The sequence below is a fragment of the Erythrolamprus reginae genome, chromosome Z, assembly GCF_031021105.1.
Source record: "Erythrolamprus reginae isolate rEryReg1 chromosome Z, rEryReg1.hap1, whole genome shotgun sequence".
Taxonomy (NCBI): domain Eukaryota; kingdom Metazoa; phylum Chordata; class Lepidosauria; order Squamata; family Dipsadidae; genus Erythrolamprus; species Erythrolamprus reginae.
The window spans coordinates 111081943-111100346 of NC_091963.1; the positions used below are offsets into that span (position 1 = coordinate 111081943).

The window sequence follows — 18404 nt, forward strand, 5'->3', positions numbered from 1 at the left end:
GACAGCGAACCATTGGCATACATGCCACAGGTGGCATGCAAGCCATATCTGAGGGCATGCAAGGGCAATGTCAGCTCCAGCATACATGCCCGTGCTGGCCAGCTGATTTTTGTTGGGTTTTTTTTTTTTGCCATCCCCAAGGTTCAAGAAAGGTCCTGAAGCCTGGGGATGGTGAAAAATTTCCCAATCGGAAGTTCATTTCCAAACGTCCGGTTAGCCCGTTTAGCCATTTTTTAGGGGAGAGCAAAAAGCAGCCCAACGGGCTACTGGAAGTCTTCAGAAGTCTCACTGGCTTCAGTGAGGCCAGTGAGGGGGGATGCAGAATACGGGCGGACAGCATGCATGCACAGGGGAAGAGCATTGCATTATGGATGTGGGCATACACGTTCACGCTATCTTGCATGCATGCACCATTTTGATATTAGAGCAAAACAAAAAAGTTTGCCATTACTGGATTCATTTAAAATATTGTACTGAATCCTTGCAGCACCTAGCAGGAATCTATGGCAAAAAAGGATGTCACAAAAGGCAAGTGTGAAAATATTTTTTCAGAGTATTAAAAAACCCGAATAGACACTTCTCTATTGTTTTGCAATAATTTGTCAGCAATACATAGAAAAAAGCCATCATTTTTGGAATCATAATGACTCACTGCAGCTGTTTAATTCTCATATTTGTTGATGTGGAAAGAGAAGAACAAATTCTCTACAGAGCTAACCACAACATACAGTATATGATTTTAAGGCTTTAAGCATTTTATACAGTATTTCAACTGCTCTTTCAATAATTTTCTTCATCTGTCTCAGTTCATTTTTATTTGATTTCATTTAAAAGAATAAACATTTTTCACCCCATGCTAAGCAACTGAGTTTTGAAACTTTTGCAACTGCAGCATTTTTAAAGTTCAATTGATATTCTATGTCATCACAAGCTAGGAATCAAAGTCACTAGGAAGTCACTAGGAAGAGTAGAAGGAAAGAATAATAAAAAACTTAGGCAGCATGAAGTAAGTTTTCTTCACTGGATTAAAGCAAAGCCATAACCATGGAGCAGCCATGAATATAAACAGATTCCAGTAATGCCCAGTCTCCCGATCTTTACAAACTATTATTAACGCCATGTGACCCAACTAACCCACTTGGGAAGTGTCTGCCACAGCTGAAAGGCACTAAAGTGACCACTTCCTGCCATAAGGTGCTGCATAAAAGTCACTTTGGACAATGGTTTCCTTCAGGCAAAATCGAAGCGCAATAACATCAGGTCAACAAATCTTGCCAACAGTCTTTCTTAAGGTAGCTTTAAAAATCAGTTAAGTGGGAAGACAGTGATCTCCAGAACCATTCTGTTTTAGATCCTTTAATTTGCCTAAAAATACACTTGTCCTTTAAGTACGTGGCATAAATGTCTGTATGTATGAATGTGTCACATCAAACTGCAAATGAGCAACACAGTAAATTAACTTTCACAAATAAGTCTGCTTTCCTTTTATTTAAAATAAGTGTGTGTGTGAGAGTGTGTGTGTGTGTGCATGCGTGTGTCTGTGTCAAATTTAAAAATATAAGTTACAACGTACCAAGCTATGCATGTACTTTTGATGTAATAGGTATATGTGCGTGTTGTGGGGGAAGCGATCACCACTGCATGCCATGAGCCTCGCTTTACTTGTCTGGTTGTTGTTTTAAGCACTTTATTAAAAAAAGGTTAAAAAAATAAAACAGAAATCTTTGAGCACTGTGTATGAAAGACTGATGACATATCTTTCGCATGGATTTTATTATGTACTGTTTTTTTTAAAAGGGAAACAAAAACAGTGGAAGACCACTCTATTTAAAAAAAAAGACACCATACCAAAACTGGTTACTGAAACAAGCAGTCTGAAATACACTGTAAGTTTTGTAAATCTTTTCTGCTATCTGTAGGTAGAGTCCTATGTATAAATTTTATGCCATGTTTTCTTCTGTGACAACTGTGATCTTTGTTTGTCAGAAATTCCAAATGAAGGAAGGTTGCTTTTTTCCTTTAATTTTCCTTTTCTTTTTCCTTTTCTCTATTTCTGGTGTTTCCTAGCAGTGTGTCTGAATTTAATAAAATACTCTTTCCTCCCCATAACAGTTTTCTTAAGGTTTCTTTCTTAAGCGGTTATTCCTTTAAAACAAACAGATGCGAATTACAGTTTTAAGGGTTATTCTTTTTTAAAAATGTGATGTACAGTTTTGCTTAGAGGCAGGTGTTTTGGATTCCATGCAACCAAAGAAGTTGAGCAGATGGAACAGGAACAAGAGTAGCTGTGTCCTCTGTTTGAAGAAGCCTTTGGTCTTGAGTGATCTTTCCAGGCTGGCTTAAAGGTAAAGAAGGGAGTTGGCCCAGAGGTGACATCTTGGCAGCAATCAGGACTGAATGCAGACCACCTCCCCTGCTATAGGAAGGAATTCTACACTGTATTTCTATTTAGTTAACAATCCTTGGGCTTATATTAATTTATAAATTAGCATGTTAAATACTAAGCTGTTCTTATGTGCATCTTTTGCGGAGTGTATAAACTGTATAAACACCATACCCTTTACATTGTCACTTCTTATTGACTGATTTCCAGATTTGGAGCTTATCAGAAGATGAGGGTTTATCTTTTGTACAGCCCACTTTCTGTTTTCTAAGCTCTTAGATGTAGAAATACAAGCACATTATGTCATGCCCTCATTTTTGTAACATCCATGCTGCTCTGTCGAGAGCTCAAGAAAAGGAAGATAGACTGCCAATATAAGCAGAAGATGAAGAGCAAGTAAAAAAAGAGGACCAAAAGTGGGAAAAGGAGAAAGGCATTAATGGATGCTAATTTACTCCTCCAAATTTATTCCAGATTAGATCTTTTTTAAAAAATCACTTCTAAATTGTGTCTATTTAGATTAATAGTAAATTGACTTGCTGTTACTGTTAATAATTTTCTACATTTTATTGTTGCAAAATAATCTTGAAACTTATGTTTGATAAACCCTCTGAAGCAACAAGAAGAAAGTTCCCATGTGATTATATACAGTTTCAGTGCCTGATATAATTCACTAATGCTTCATATGCGTGCAGGAAAAATATCAACTGTGTAATATGTAGAAGCTGCATAATTTAAAATAGTAGGGATCTCATAGTGTGTTTATTTTTAATGTATTACAGTGGAGTGTGAAGAGAACTTTCTTTTGTTAAACTTCTGCTTATGGATAATTGGTAATTGATGCAAATAAATCACATCTACTAGCATACTTTCAACACTATTAATCCATAGTATGTTTTACTAGAACTTATACTTTAAATAAGTAAGCAAACTTGTTTTTTGAATAAGGCAGTTTATTTCCAATATATATATAATTGTAATTTTGGGGCTATATTTAAAGCAGAATTGTTTTGTTTGACCATATATATTATACAACATAAAGATGAAAAGAGGGACAAACCATGTAAGGAAGTTTTGTTTTTTCTAAAAAAAAAACACCACCAAAATATCTAAGGTTGTATAACTTCCATTTTTAAAAGGAAAAAAAGTATTGGGTTTCCCCCACTCCCCTTAAAATCCTTATAAACTCTTTATCATATGTTACACATGTAAAAGCTATTTACAAAATAAATGTGAAAAAGGTGAATAAAACTTTACAGCACATAGTTGCATAAAAGGATAAGGACAACGTATTACAATACAGCCAACTACTTAATTTTGTTCAATTTTAAATTCCACACCTGCACACATGCTCCTTTTTAAAGTCTCAATGGAATTGTGGTTAGACACATACTTAGAACACATGGAAGACAGAGCAAAGCAGAGACAAATTTTCTGCTTCTTCAAATACAGCACAAACTGTACATCTGTTAAGGAAGTTGTAGTTTTGGTGGCTTGTGGTTTACCTTCCTTTTAGGTTTCCAATAGCACAGAGTTTAAGTTCTTTACATCCCATTAGGGATTGACTTTCAAAGTCACAAACAGGCCAACACTAGAAGATAAATGGGCTTTTTGCAGAGCAGACATACAATTACCTAAATCCTAGGTGAGCTTTCAAGTTTCATAATGTTCTTCAAGCAGAAGTAATAATGGAGTCACGCGAACAATTAAAATTTGAAGTTTTTAAGATTGTTTACCTCAGTGAAATATTTTAATACATTTTATACATTTACTGACCACCTCTTAGGCTAACACTTCAACCACCAGACACTGAAGAGACTGTAACAAATAGGGAAAGAAGTCTTCTTGTGAAAGGCACATATAGATAAATTGGGATGCCTCCCTCAGAACAAAAAATAAAAACTGAAACAGGTATGGTTCTAAGAAGGGCTTGAAGAGAAGTCAACATGGTAGCTGCAAGTAGATGATCGTATCTCTGTCCTTTTTTCATGTTGCACACCAGATGCATATAAAAAAGAGCTGCCATTTGACAGCACCAAGGAGGCACTTCTGTAATACCGTGACTTCAATTGAAATTTTTGAAGTATAAAACACCACTTTAGCTTGTAGTCCAACTCTACTTCACATGGAACTGGGTAGTCTCAATCTGATGGATTTTGTCTGGAAGGGAGAATCCAGTTGTGAGCAAAATAGATGTTTTGTCACACATACACGGGCAGTGAGATAATGAATCCTTAAGAATGATTGCAAAATGTTTTTTTAAAAAAAAATCATATACACAGACAGACACTGTTGTTAAATAACAACCCAAAAGACAATCAGTAATATCCACCAGCAGGGATGGTTCAAAAAGTCAAGATCGTATGAGGGAAAATGTCACATCTGCACAATAGAAAGTCTGCCTCTTTTTCATCATGAATCACACAGCTTCAATTGTTGAATCACACAAACCATCTTGACTTTTTGACACACCAATAGTGGGTTGTGATGCTTCTGGGCATGCATAGAAGCGTCCTGGGTGGGTGGGCACAGCCTCCTGCTGGCACTACTATGCCACACCGGACTGGACCGGGTGCAACCCACCGCTGTGGCAGCCTCTTCAGGACAACTCTGTTTTTAAGGAAAGGGAGCTGAGGCCATGTAAAGCACCAGTCACTTGCCCAGTTCCAGAGGTAAAACGCTGGCCTAATTTCATGTGAGATTGTTGTGACAGTTCAACAAGAATGCTTCAAATGTTTGACAGTTCAGTATAGATCAGGGATGTCAAACTCAAGGCTCGTGGGATGGATCCAGCCTGCAGGGTGATTAAAACTGGTCCACGGTGCTGGCCTGGAAAAAGCAATGGTTTGGCCCGTAGTGCCTCTGTCAGCCAAAACAGGGAGCGCCCCATTTTGGCATGGATGGCCTCCTACAGCACTCTGCTGGCCAAATGGGATGTGGGGGGAGGCATGCATCCCTCCAACACCCCGTGTTGACCAATAAAGTGCTGGAGGCCATCCAGGCTGTAAAGAGGTCATGGGGGGGTACGTACAGCCCACCCTGCACCCTGTTTTGCCTGGCAGGTGCTGGTGAAGGTGTCCATCTCATCTCCTGGGTGCAGCGGTGGGCTACGAGCCGGAATGCTAAATTGCGCTTGCTGCCGCAGCTCATAAGTGCTTGCGGGGGCAGCGCGATTTTGCTTCCGCACCTGTGGCGGTAGCAAAATCACGCAGGTTTTCCCGTGTTTCGGCAAGGGTTTTTTTGCTTCCGTGCATGCTGAAACATGGGCACACCTGCAGCTCCGTGTGCAATTTTGCTACCTCCACAGGTGCAGAAGCAAACCCGTGCTGGCCCCACAAGCACTTACGATCCGCGGTGGCAAGGGCAATTTAGCGTTCCGGCTAGTAGCCCACCACTATCGGGCCAGCTCACCAAGAATTGCAAGGATGATCCAGCCCTCAAAGAAATCCAGTTTGTCACCCTGGTATAGATGCTACATTCAGTGTAGTTTAAAATTGTTTTTACCTGTTCAATTGCCAAGCCACTAAGACTAGGTTAATCAAGACAGACAGTATTCCTGACCCTTTCATTTCACAATGAAAATGAAGGCAGGTTTCAGAGGCCTATTCTGTTCTTGGTTGGAAAGTTACAGAATGAGTATTATATTTGTCTTTGAAACTTTAAAAGTGAAGAATCAGTAATCAATAAAATCTCCTTGCTGCATAAACAGGACTTCAGTTTTGCACCAAAACATAAATTGCCTCCCCCTCTTCCCACCTTTAAAAATAAAATACTTGGAATTATTATCAATCTGGCAAACTCCCATTTATTCTCATTCTGTTTTGGCCCTACTGGTGCATCTGTAGTAACACATGCTTCCTGAAAATATAACATTGCAACCAACCCTGCCGGGACCATAAGATAGCATTGGGTCAGAGTGTTGACATTTAGTGCCTTTAGTTGCTGTCAATTGATGTTGGTAGAGAGGAACCATCAACTTTAATGCACTTTGTTCTTAAAAAGACCAGATGCAAAAGCATTTCTTTATGATAACATCTATACAAAGCATTAAGCTAAAGATAACCCTTCCTACAAAAAATAGCTATCTGTCATTAAACCACAGACATCGTAGAATGAGCTAGGCAGACTATAGTGAAAAATGTACTGCATCATGTCTATAACCAGTGTGGCATACCCATTTAGGTGCTGCATTTAATATCAGCAAGACCAGCACTGAAATCTATCCTTAACCGAGAGCATCTTGTCCCTTGCCTGTTCTTGTTGTGTATTGGTTTTGCATTATAACCTAATATATTCATTGACATTTTTTAAAAGCCTGAGTTTTATATTTGGTGTTACAACTGGAATGTCATCCATGTGTAATACCTGGAATATGATAGATAAACAAAATAACACAACATGTGATAAGAGAGTTATTTCGATTAAAAAGATATTTCCTTTTCATTCAGTGATAACGATTTTGGAATGTATCAGCAAATACTGAAATTCAAGAGTAATTTGTCACTTTTTCTGTTATTATTATTTTTCCAGAAAGAGTACTTTTGATGGAGGCTATGTTATACACAGCAATTTGCTCTGAGACACCCACTGAATTTCAAGAATGTCAGGATTTTGATTTGGTTTCCCCGCAAAATGACTTTTTCATTTTCTTTTTCAATTAAAATATATCTTGACAGGAAAGTGAGAAAAGTTATTTCACAGCAACATTTTTTTCTTAAGAGTTATGAAACTCCTTCCAAGGGAGTAACAATTTTGTACTTAGGCATAAAGGGGTGAAGTAGTAACTATTACACACCAAAACATTTATCTTAAAAGATAATCTCTCATATTTATTCATCACAAGAGTACTTCCTGCTTTTATGACCAAATGAAATTCTACAGAGACATGTGTGGGATCCACAAGACAAAAACAAACAAACAAGAACAAATGTTAAGTCTCTCTTTTTGAAGGAATTGCAAGGAATAGCAAAATGGAAAACCCTACTTGATCTGCAACATGTAATAAAATGGCTCCTTGGTTTACTTCGATGTGGTATAATGAGAAAACTAAAGAGAAGGACACTGTTGAAAATAAATGTAGCACCATGAAAATCAAATATTGCTCTTTTGTGAGAGTGAGTGAGTTGTGGAAGTTACCAGTAAAGCAGAAAATGGCACGGACTTGACATTTCAGCCTTTCATCATACCAAAAGACTTGAATGGAATCATGTCAACTTATGTTCTGGAAATTTTAAAAGATTAAAAAAATAATAATTCTGAAGCTCCTTTTTGGCACATCTGCACAGGGCCCTGGTATGTTTTTCCTCTACCTCTTCTTGCTCTTTCCAAACCCAAAAATCACATAGTGCCTCTACTCATCCTTTCCACCTCTGAGCATAGGAAGTCACATAGAAAAGCACTGTTAACTAACACACAGTACATATATGCCACCTTAGCAGGTGATTCAGTCCACACAATTATCATTTGCATGAGCTAATTTTCTTCCTAAAATACTGCCCTCGTATATTCTGCATATACAGTATTGTGTTAATGGTGTTAATCACATCTGTTTCCCCCTAGACTGTACTATCTGTTATTAGGAGATAGGAGCAGAGAGTGCTATTCAAATGGGGATACTGTCACAGTCTGAAAGGAAAAATCAATCTGGAAAAAGTTTGCATCCTTAGCTAAGATTTACAAGAAAATCTTAGATGAGTTAAGCAAAAAAGTGGGACTATATTCTTAAAGGCACAATGAGTTGTACCATTTAGTACTGTATCATTTATAATTCATATCATCCATTGTATATATCATGTTAGTCTTGCAACAAAACCAAAGCATTTTGAAATGCTGTTAAATGCTAGCAGATTTACTGCAGCCAAAGCTTTCAAAGCCAAAGCTGCAATACATCAGATAGTGTGATGCTATAGATCTCTTTGTGACTTTTGAAAATTAGAGACAACATCACTTTAGAGCAGGGGTGTCAAACTGGCGGCCTGCAGGCAAGGTGCGTCACATGCACGCCACGCCCACCTTGGCCCTGCAAAGGCAAACAGGTTGTGACACGTGATGAGATCAAGTTTGACACCCATGCTTAAGAGGAGCAGGAAAACAGCAGTGCCCTTTACATGTTGTAGAGATTATCGACCTTTCAGGGACCATTATACCTCTGCAGTTTTCACATGAAACAGTCTTCAAGTGCAGCTGAGAGTATACCATACATAATCCCGAGTTTGCTTATATCTATAAGATTTTGATGCATGTGCTAGACGTCAAGATGATATAACCTTCTCTGTAGGAACCTGATGAAGGCCAAGCTATGATAGATGGAAGATTTTGGAATTTGCTTTTCTAGAGGAAAGGTAGAAAAAGGAGCAATGGGTATTTTAGGGGAACATTCAAAACCTCCCAACATCATCAACTGCCACTTAGATAACAGTGAGAGGAACTTTGGGTAGAGAGGAATCCATTGTGTAAATGTGAACCCACATCAGTGATTAAATGGAAGCGGGCTCAATTCATGAAGATATCTGATCTGGTTTGTCCAATTCCAAGGCCTCTTTCAGATAAATACAGAAAAGAGGTACCATGGACTAATCAAAATTAGGAAAATTAACTGGAGGAATTCTATTTCTGATTCTCTCCTCCTCCAAAAATATCCTTTGTTTGCAGACCCAGCATTTTGAAGCAGCAATGAAGCTGCTTATCCCATCAATTGGATAACTCCAGTCAATCCCAAATCAAGATTTTTCAATGGGCTGAATGAATGGCCCTCCTTGTATCAGACCTACCTCAGCTTTTTTGTTTTGTTTCGTTTTTGACTGCCATCCTGGGGATAAGGAAAGAGGAGAATAAATACATTCACAAATCACAAAACCATGGTGTGATTAAATTAATATTTGGGGGAATCAGAAAGCAAGGATAGGTATGGGGTAGGTAGGAGGAGAGGTTTTTGCTCCACTGCAGATCGAGGTATGAAAAAAGACAAAGTAAGACCAGTACTGGGAGCTTTCAAGTGTGGCTGCACCTTATGAGCACCCTCCTCCATTCTCAAGACAAGGCTGTTACCATGGGCAAGCCAAGTTTTCCTTTCATTCATTCTACAAGAGCTTCAACGAAAGGCTACCTAAAGACATTGGTGGAAACGTAAAGAGGCTGTACGTCGGGGAGCTGAACGCCCTTCAGAGCTGCCTTTACAATGCTGTGGCTCACTCTGCTGGTTAGGAACTGTCATGTTCCCTGGTGTGATTGAGGAAGACCGAGCTTTGGTTGACTCTAGGCTGCTAAGCCCAGAGTCTTTGTTGTCCCTTAGTGCACCTCTATTCGAGGAGTCTAGTGGACCAGCCTCAGTAGTCCCCAATACATGTTGTTCCTTCCACTCATAATTGAGGTCTTTGAGACCACCAGGGACCACTACAGTATGGCGCCGCCAACTGTTCTTCTTGCGCCGGGTCTCAGGTGAGTGTGGCTTTCGCAGGCGCACAGCCAGCATGTCATCTGCAGAGCCGCGGAGTCGGAGTCGAAGTTGTTCTGTGAGGGAAAGTCGGGTGTGGACCTCAGGGGCACCCACAGGCTGCAATGACTCTTGACTGCCTGGGGAACTGGAACTTGGGACATCAGTGCTACCCTTGGAAGAAGACTCACTATTGTGTCGGGGCCTCAAAAGCTTGCGCCGTGCCAGAGTGTCACACTGCATGAGGTGGTGGGAACTAAAGGAGGTTCGGTTGTGTGATATCTTTTCAGAAGCAGCAGCCCCCCCTTCCTCCACTATTGCCACACTAGCTCCTTTGGGAAGCACCCCAGATTGTTTTGGCACAAAGCTATTCTCAGTATCTGTCTCCACATGGCTAAATTCACTCCGCTCATCATCTGCCTCCTCCCCACGGCTCTCTGCTACTGACTGCACCTCAGAGCATAGGCTGCGATCAATGGTAGACAGAGTGGAGTAACCTGATACAATTGAGCGGGCATCCAGGGCCAATTCAGGGCTTCCTCGGGGTGCCACTTTTCTTTCTACTTGCTCTGCTTCTAATTTTGCCCGGCTTTGGAAGACATCCTGCGCATCAGGAACTGGAGCTCTGCTGCTGTTCTCGAATCTTTCAGCCTCTCTTTCTTCCTCCTGAGCCACTTCTTCCTCCTCGTCTCTCTTGACAGCTGACTCATGCTCAGAATCATCATCTGTACTGCTCCCAAAACGCTTGGCCTCTCTCCGCTTCTTCCTCTTGCGGTTGACAGCTGAGATGAAAGAGATGGCAAGCATCTCTTTATGGTAGTGCTCTTTCCGTGAGCCACATGAAGCCTGGAACAGAAGCCAAAAGCCAGAGCATTTTAGAAGGGCTATAGAACAGAAAAATATCCAATGACATTATTTGTTGGATTGCCCTGGAGAGCAATGTTTTACCCCACATAATCCTTAATGCTAATTAGCAATATAGATTAGACTTCCCATAAGCATATTTTGCTTTTAAAAAAACAAAAACTGTATTATTTCCTATTTTGGAAAACATATTTGTAGATAGAGCAATTAGAAATTCTAATTTTAGGATCCCTTAAATGCAGTAAAATACCTGTTGATATTCCCCGTATAGATTCTTAGAGATTCTCTTCTTCTTTTTATCTTTTTCATTAAATGTACTATGCACACTATAAAATTAATTTCTGGGTTCCAGTTCTCCCCCCTTTTGGGGGAGAGGGTGTTGGGGTGGCTATAATGATTTAGAACAGTGAACTCATTGCTACATAAACTTAGAAAACCAGCCAGAAAATATGGGGGGGGGGGGAGAAACATGGGAGATGTGGAATAATCTTACACTTAGTTTAAGATAAGAAAGAAAAGGGTAAGTTGAGTCTGTACATTGGACTACAACTCAGTCACCTGCAAGCTGCTGAGAAGTACATTACAAAGCAGCACACTCTGAAAAGGCCAGTTGCACCTTCTAGCAAAAAAACCACAACACCAGAAAACAAGGCCATGGCTGTTTAGTCAAAAAAACGTATCATGCTTGAGTGTCTACAGGGTTGTTGTTATTTTTAAAACAATTTAAAACAAGACATGTTAAGTGCCAAAGTACTTAACAAAGTGCATGGACAGCCTAGAAAAAAGAAGGTCTAGAGGGGACATGATAGCAGTTTACAGATACTTGAGGGGTTGCCACGGTGAGGAGGGGGTCTCTTTATTCCCCAGGGCACCAGAGGGCCGGACGAGGAACAATGGTTGGAAGCTGACCAAGGAGAGATTCAACCTGGAAATAAGGAAGAACTTCCTGACGGTCAGAGCGATCAACCAATGGAACTGCCTGCCAGGGGAGGTGGTGAACTCCCCAACTCTGGACACCTTCAAGAGGAGATTGGACTTCCATTTGGCTGGGGTGCTGTAGGGTTTCCTGCTCAGGCAGGGGGTTGGACTTGATGACCTAACGGTCCCTTTTAACTCTATTAATAAATAAAATAAATAAATAAATAAATAACACGACATCTCTCAAAGGCAAAAATAATCCAGAGGAGATCTTACCTTTGATTTAGCTGATCCACTATTAGTTGAATCTATAGGGATTAATACACAAAAAGAGGAGAGTTAAAAATACAATTGTGCAAGATTAGCAAATTGAAGAGCTTAATGATTGCAAAGATAAGTGATCCTGGAGAAAAATCTATGTAATCACTAAGATTCGATATTGACTTGATAAATGGCATGCAATCAAAGGATCAACAAGGCCAAATAAGCAGGTTATCCAATGATTTTTTCCAGCTAAAGATCAACATGAAAAATGGAGGCAACTGTTGGACAACACGAGTTTCCTATGCTGCCTTCTGCCTGTTCATTGTGCTGACCACATAAAATAATTACAGGTAAGAGACAGACTAATTTAATAAAAACTAACTAATTAACTAATTTAATAAAAACTAGCTGGGAAGAAAGATTTGCTTTCATGAAAAAGTTATTGAAAGATTAATTGACTAAAGCAGAAATGATGTAGGCAGGGATTTATAACCACAGGTTTCAGATTGACACAGCTCCTTTTGTTGTTAGAATAATTCAGTCACGAATTACATATTTAGGACTACACAATGTCCTTTGACATACCCTGTAGGGGAACACCTCCACTTTGAGAAGTATACAAAATATACAATGAGGTATTCCAAAGTCAATTAATCGTTCAATAACTTTTTCATGAAAGCAAATCTTTCTTCCCAGCTAGTTTTTATTAAATTAATTTTTATTAAATAGTTATAGAAGAAAAAGATCTCCGAAATAACCAGAAATATACGAGAGAGTATTCTGAAATTATTCAAGAAATGCATTTCATTTCATTTTTAAAATGTTCAACAAAATGACATAGTTGTGGATGACAAAATGAAAGAGAAGCAGCCCAGGATAACAGATGCTGCAATGGAAATGACCAATGCATTTGTGAAAAATGACAATGAAATTTAATACAGAAAGCACAAATATTGAGTATCAGTGGGAGACCTATCATCAATCATCATTACCAATCTCCTGTAGGGACTTAAACAATAGAAAACCCAAATTAGCTATAAAGGAATAAGAAATATATATGATGTTATACATGCACACATTTGCATACACACAGGCATTCACACAGGCATAGGCAACTAATTCTACTAAAAGTGTCAACATTTCATGTCAAAAAGCAACACTCGTGCTGGAGATGCGTAATTCCTGACTCAGTTTGGCCGGATGGACTATAAATATAGTCTGAAGCATTTTGAGAGATCATAGTATGTTTTCCATGGAGGTATGGAGAAGAGTTGAATTATTTCAAGTTTTAATCTCTCATTTCTACCACTTTTCCCAAAGAGGAGGAGGAAGAGGAGAAAAAGGAATTTCAATAATTCCAAAGGAAATTATGCAATCAATTCTAAAAAGAGATATTAACCACTTTGCACAATTGAAGTAAAACTTAATTAGGCTAGGTTATAACTCAAAACTGTTTCAAGGGATAATGCTTGAACTGCTAAAGATACATCCTTTATTTTTGGATTATTGCAATGCATTATATGTGAGGTTATCTTTGCAAAGGGTCCAGAAATTTCAGTTATTTACAATGACATTATGGGGCTGCTAACTGAAACTACAAGTTATTCACATCATAGCAATAATTTGCTGTCCCTTTGTAGACAACATCCATGGCTCAGTACAGTGTCTGTCCTAACTCCCATAAAACTGAAATATCATGAGATTTTGGTAAGGTGGTGTAAAATACTAACGTGACATTTTGAATGGTTTCAAAGTTCCCAAGGATATACAAGGAACGTCTTTTGAGATATACTGTTTTAGTGTTACCAATGCTTAATTGCAGGACTTTTATCTGTGCTTTCAGATCAGCCTGCAAGTCTTCTCTTTAAGTGCAAATAATTAAAGGATCCATAATAACAACAACAATAACAACCGAGTGTATGGAGAGGGGCAGCATACAAATCTAATAAATAATAATAATAATAAAATAAAATAATAATAACAATAAAATCTTCTTCTTCTTCTTCTTCTTCTTCTTCTTCTTCTTCTTCTTCTTCTTCTTCTTCTTCTTCTTCTTCTTCTTCTTCTCATTTTAGAATCTGCAGGTTTCATTCATTTATCTATCTATTAAACCTATTAACCACCCAACTCCATCACAGAAAGGCATGGAAAGATTGTGCAAGGAAGCTGATGAAACTGTAGACCATGTGCTCAGCTGCTGCAAGAAAATCATGCAGACTGATTACAAATTATGACACACCTCTGTGGCACAAATGATCCATTGGAATTTATGCAAAAACTATAACATCCATACTGCTGCAAACTGGTGGAAACACAAGCCTGAAAAAGTAGCTGAAAATCTGTTGGTCAAGATCTTGTGGGATTTTCACATATAGACGGATAAGGTACTGGCGCATAATACACCAGACATTACACTGAGAAAAACAAGGTGACTATCATCGACATTGTAATACCAGGGAATAGCAAGGTCAATGAAAAAGAACTTGAAAAAATTGCAAAATATCAGGACTTAAAAACCCAAATTCAACGATTATGGCACAAACTAGCATGGTAATTCCAGTGGTGATTGGAACACTGTGTACTGTCCCAAACGCACTGGAATCACATTTAAAACAGCTCAAAATCGACAAAATTAACTTCAGTCAAATGCAGAAAGCCGCACTGCTCAGGAAACATGGAAACACATATACTGGGGCTCAGCTAGTAATTAATGCCAAGTCCGGCAAAACAACTGGCCACTGTGAATCAATTTATAATGTTCTCTTCTTCTTTTTCTTCTTCTTCTTCTTCTTCTTCTTCTTCTTCTTCTTCTTCTTCTTCTTCTTCTTCTTCTTCTTCCTTTTCTTCTTCCTCTTCCTCTTCTCCTTCTCCTCCTCCTCCTCCTTCTCATTTTAGAGTGTGCAGGTTTTATTCATTTATCTATCTCTCTTTTAAACTTATTAACCACCCATTTCCATCACAGAGCAGCATGGAGGGATTGGGTGAGTGAGTTTACATATATGATTTTAATATTGCCTTAAATAATTTTAGAGCATTATTACATATGTGCATATATTTACAAAACAATAACCCATGAAGATAAGACAAACAGAAGAATAGCAAGCATTATAATAGCCCTTTAAGAAGACTTAAAATTATTTTTATGTATTCATATCTTAGGAGGCTCTCGTAAGTCTTTTGGGATAGCTGTCATTGTCCAAATTCTGTACATTGCATTTCAAATAACCATATACAGATGGGAGAAAGAATTTGAAGAAATTGCTTCCTCTGGTAAATGAAGTTGCTTCAGGGAGCTTTCCTAAACCTAACTACTAATAGACACTGGGAACTAGGAACAGAGTAGTTACTGTCCAATGCCAATGTAGTCATACCAGGTAGTCTCCTCCTATGCTCTTCTTTTTAAGCGCTGTCAACAGCCAAGCCAGACAACCAAAGAAAGCAACCAAGGGACAAATGCAAGGTGTGGGGAGGATGGGGAGAAGAAGCTGTCAAATTAAAGTCAGAAGTAAACAGCTTTGCAATCAGTAGGCTGTAGCAGCCATCATCCTATTCTTTGCAGCCATCAAACCACCACATCATGACAGTGAGCTGCTGAATATCAATGGCACAATTTCTCATGGTTTTCATCAATCAAGAAATAAGGTAGGTATGTTAAGCTCCCATGAGCTTTTTTTTTTTAAATCATACTCTCTTCCCTACAAATGGAAAAGGAATTTTAAAATTCTGTTCTGACCCTTTCAGTGACATTAGTCACTAAATTAGCTTTCCCTTATGGTTCTCTTAAAAATCAATTTGAAAAAGCGCTTTTAGCCAACAAAAATGGTTCCTGTCCAGGCTAAGGAACCACAAGAAGCATGTCAGAATTAACAGTGGTTTTCTCATCAAATAAGCACATCATCAAGCAGGTGGTTTGAATAAACTTTTCTGAACAAGCCTCCCCACACAAGTACACACATATATTTGCCACAGCAATGTCAGCAACAATGAAACCAATGGACAAATTAATGGATGTCCCCCACAAGGCCTACTCCATTGCAGGTTTGACTGCAACATTCATGTGGAATTAGTGATTGGCAATCACAAGAGAGAGAAAAGGCAAAACAATCACACTGACTCAACACTCAGAGCTTAAAGAAATGGCACCACACTTGGAAGATAAAACTTTACTTGAATTTTGATATTTGTGAGTGGAAAAATATGGTACAGGCTCTCAAGCCGCATAGGACACTTCATCGAATTGTACATCAGATTCAAATCTCAGTTTCAAATTTAGATTAGCCAGGCAAAAAGGTTGGGTGAAGAATGTCCTTCAGCACATTTTGTTGGACATCCGATAATAAGAATTTATTACTGAGAACATTTAAAATTTATGATTGTGATTATTTTGCTTTACAGTGCTTAGTTTTTCTTATAATTTAATATCTACTCATTAAACAATAAACCTCAGTGACAGCTTATCCTTAGTGAGTATTATACTATAACCTTAAAGTATAATTGTAAATACTGTATACTTAATATAATCACATTTAGTTATTGTTTTTTTAAATGACCTATATACAGTATGTTTTAATACCTTACTACTCAAGTTATTTATAGTATAATAAAAGGAAAAAAGAAAAAATTAAAATAGAAATTAGAATATTAGAAAATTATTTAATAAAAATGTAAAAGTACGCTGTGACATGTTAAAGCACTGGACATATGATTTTTATGTTACTAAAATAAAGAACGGTTACAAATGGTTAAAAAAACCGAATAATGGAAAATTCAGTAAATCAAACTGTTGCTCCTATGTCAAAAAATTTACTTAGAAATACCCATAAACATTTATTTTAAATTGATTTATTATCTCATTTGTCAACCTTTCAAATCCAGCTGCTTGAATTAGGAATTTCTACTAACTGACTTTAAGAAGTTCCCTGATTTTAAACAGGAAGGAAAATAATTGGAAGGCAAAACCACCCCCTAATCTTACATTAGGCAAATGACATGGGTGAGGGTTTTTTTTCAAATCAACATGAAAAATCCAATAAGGAGCCAAAATCTAAAGTTCTGCCTTTCCCCATCTCTCATAATCACCCAATGGAATTAGTGCATGAACATCAGAGCACAACCAGACTGTACCAGCTCTAGAGCTCCGGCAGATCCGCTGGAGTTGGAAAGAGGAGGAGACACAAGATAAAGAGAGAAAAGAGAAGAAAGACAGCAGAAAAGTTAAAGGCAACTATAACTAGTAGAGGACAAAAACATCACTATTAATCAGAAATATGCTCATCAGTATTAGCAACCGTAGATGGAATATGAGAGATCTAACTATAAATGTTGGTTTCTTTTCTAGCAATGCAAATGTTATTTCACCACTAACACAGGGATAAACTAGAATGAAACTGCCACATATGCCTAAATTCTAAGGATTACATTATTATTTTTGCTGCCAACAATGCAACTGGCAAAGCACCAGAGAAAGAATGGAGGAGAGGCATTCCTAGTTGTTGCCCCCATGAAACTCTCGAGAGTCCAATGTTTCAAAAGCTGCAAGATTATCTCTTTTTTTACACATTTGTCTCAGATTAATCCATAACTGACTGGAAAATTCTGAGAATTGCAATCTATACATCTTAAAGTTGCCAAGCTTAAGAAACACTGGGTTAATAGAACCTCTATGCAGGGAAGATAGCCACATTCATGAGGAATTGTTGGACATGAATGTTTGATTCAAAAGTAGAAAAAGATTGGAACAACTATGAGAAATCTTGTCCTAGGGGATTTTCATATCCAGGAGATCTCATTCAGTCCAAACTTTCAGTTTGCTTACCTGAAGCATCTCCTGATGCTGTTGTTCTTCCAATGTTGGGTAGAAGGTATTCAATATTTGGCATTGACTGGGCCTCTTGTTCATCTATAGGGGTCTGTGAAATGGATACATGTGTACTTAGAAGAAAAATGGTTGATTTAAAATAGAAAAGAGGACCAAATTCTGTATTTTTCAGTCTGTGACTATTGAGTGAATTATAGGTTTAAACTGCTTTCATTATAAAGGGGGTTTGTTTGGGCAATTTCTTTATTGTTTCACTTAGTTTGGTATGAGGGCTATGATACCACTTAAATGCCCTTTTATACTCTGTAAAGCTTTTTTTTTTGTCCATAAACTTTTGTTTGGTGTCCTGTCAATTATGACCACTTGCTGCCAGCATTCATGTATCAATACATGAAAGCTGCAGTAAAATTGACCAGTGAATCACTATAGACGCATGAGAGAAGACCATAAGTTAGTGCAATAGAAATAATATCACCTAATGGTCTTTGAAACATTTCTAGCATGGTGGAGATGGATTTCTCAAGACTTTTCTGAAACAAATCTAACAATCTTCCAGAAAAGGGCTGAACTGAGAGGCAATGAGTTGGTGCAAGCGCTGACCTAGAAGTCAGGAGACTGTAGGTTTTAGGCCTCTCTTAGGCATGAAAGTAATATGGAGTGGTTGGGTGACTTTGGGTCAGCACTTCCCTGGGCTGTTATTGTGGGGCAAATGGGACACAGGAAGT

The 18404-nt window shown here is 38.3% G+C and overlaps 2 protein-coding genes across 6 annotated transcripts in view; one reads left to right on the forward strand and one right to left on the reverse strand.

Annotated features, from left to right (window-relative positions):
* Positions 1 to 3258, forward strand: part of SRCIN1 (SRC kinase signaling inhibitor 1) — a 147694-nt gene extending 144436 nt beyond the window's left edge. Inside the window, exon 18 of the mRNA XM_070727664.1 lies at positions 2212 to 3258. Within this exon, the coding sequence (XP_070583765.1) occupies positions 2212 to 2343 (132 nt within the window). The 3' untranslated portion in view covers positions 2344 to 3258. The remainder of the gene's footprint in view (positions 1 to 2211) is intronic.
* Positions 118 to 18404, reverse strand: part of ARHGAP23 (Rho GTPase activating protein 23) — a 252063-nt gene continuing 233776 nt past the window's right edge. For 3 of the 5 annotated variants that reach the window (XM_070727660.1, XM_070727659.1, XM_070727658.1), the window contains 3 exons: positions 17677 to 17770; positions 11874 to 11905; positions 7186 to 10661 (listed from right to left, as the gene is read on the reverse strand). In XM_070727660.1, coding sequence (XP_070583761.1) covers positions 9489 to 10661; positions 11874 to 11905; positions 17677 to 17770 — 1299 coding nt within the window. In that variant the 3' untranslated portion in view covers positions 7186 to 9488. Of the gene's footprint in view, positions 4544 to 7185; positions 10662 to 11873; positions 11906 to 17676; positions 17771 to 18404 lie in introns of those variants that run through there. The other 2 variants (XM_070727662.1, XM_070727661.1) reach the window with 2 other exon arrangements.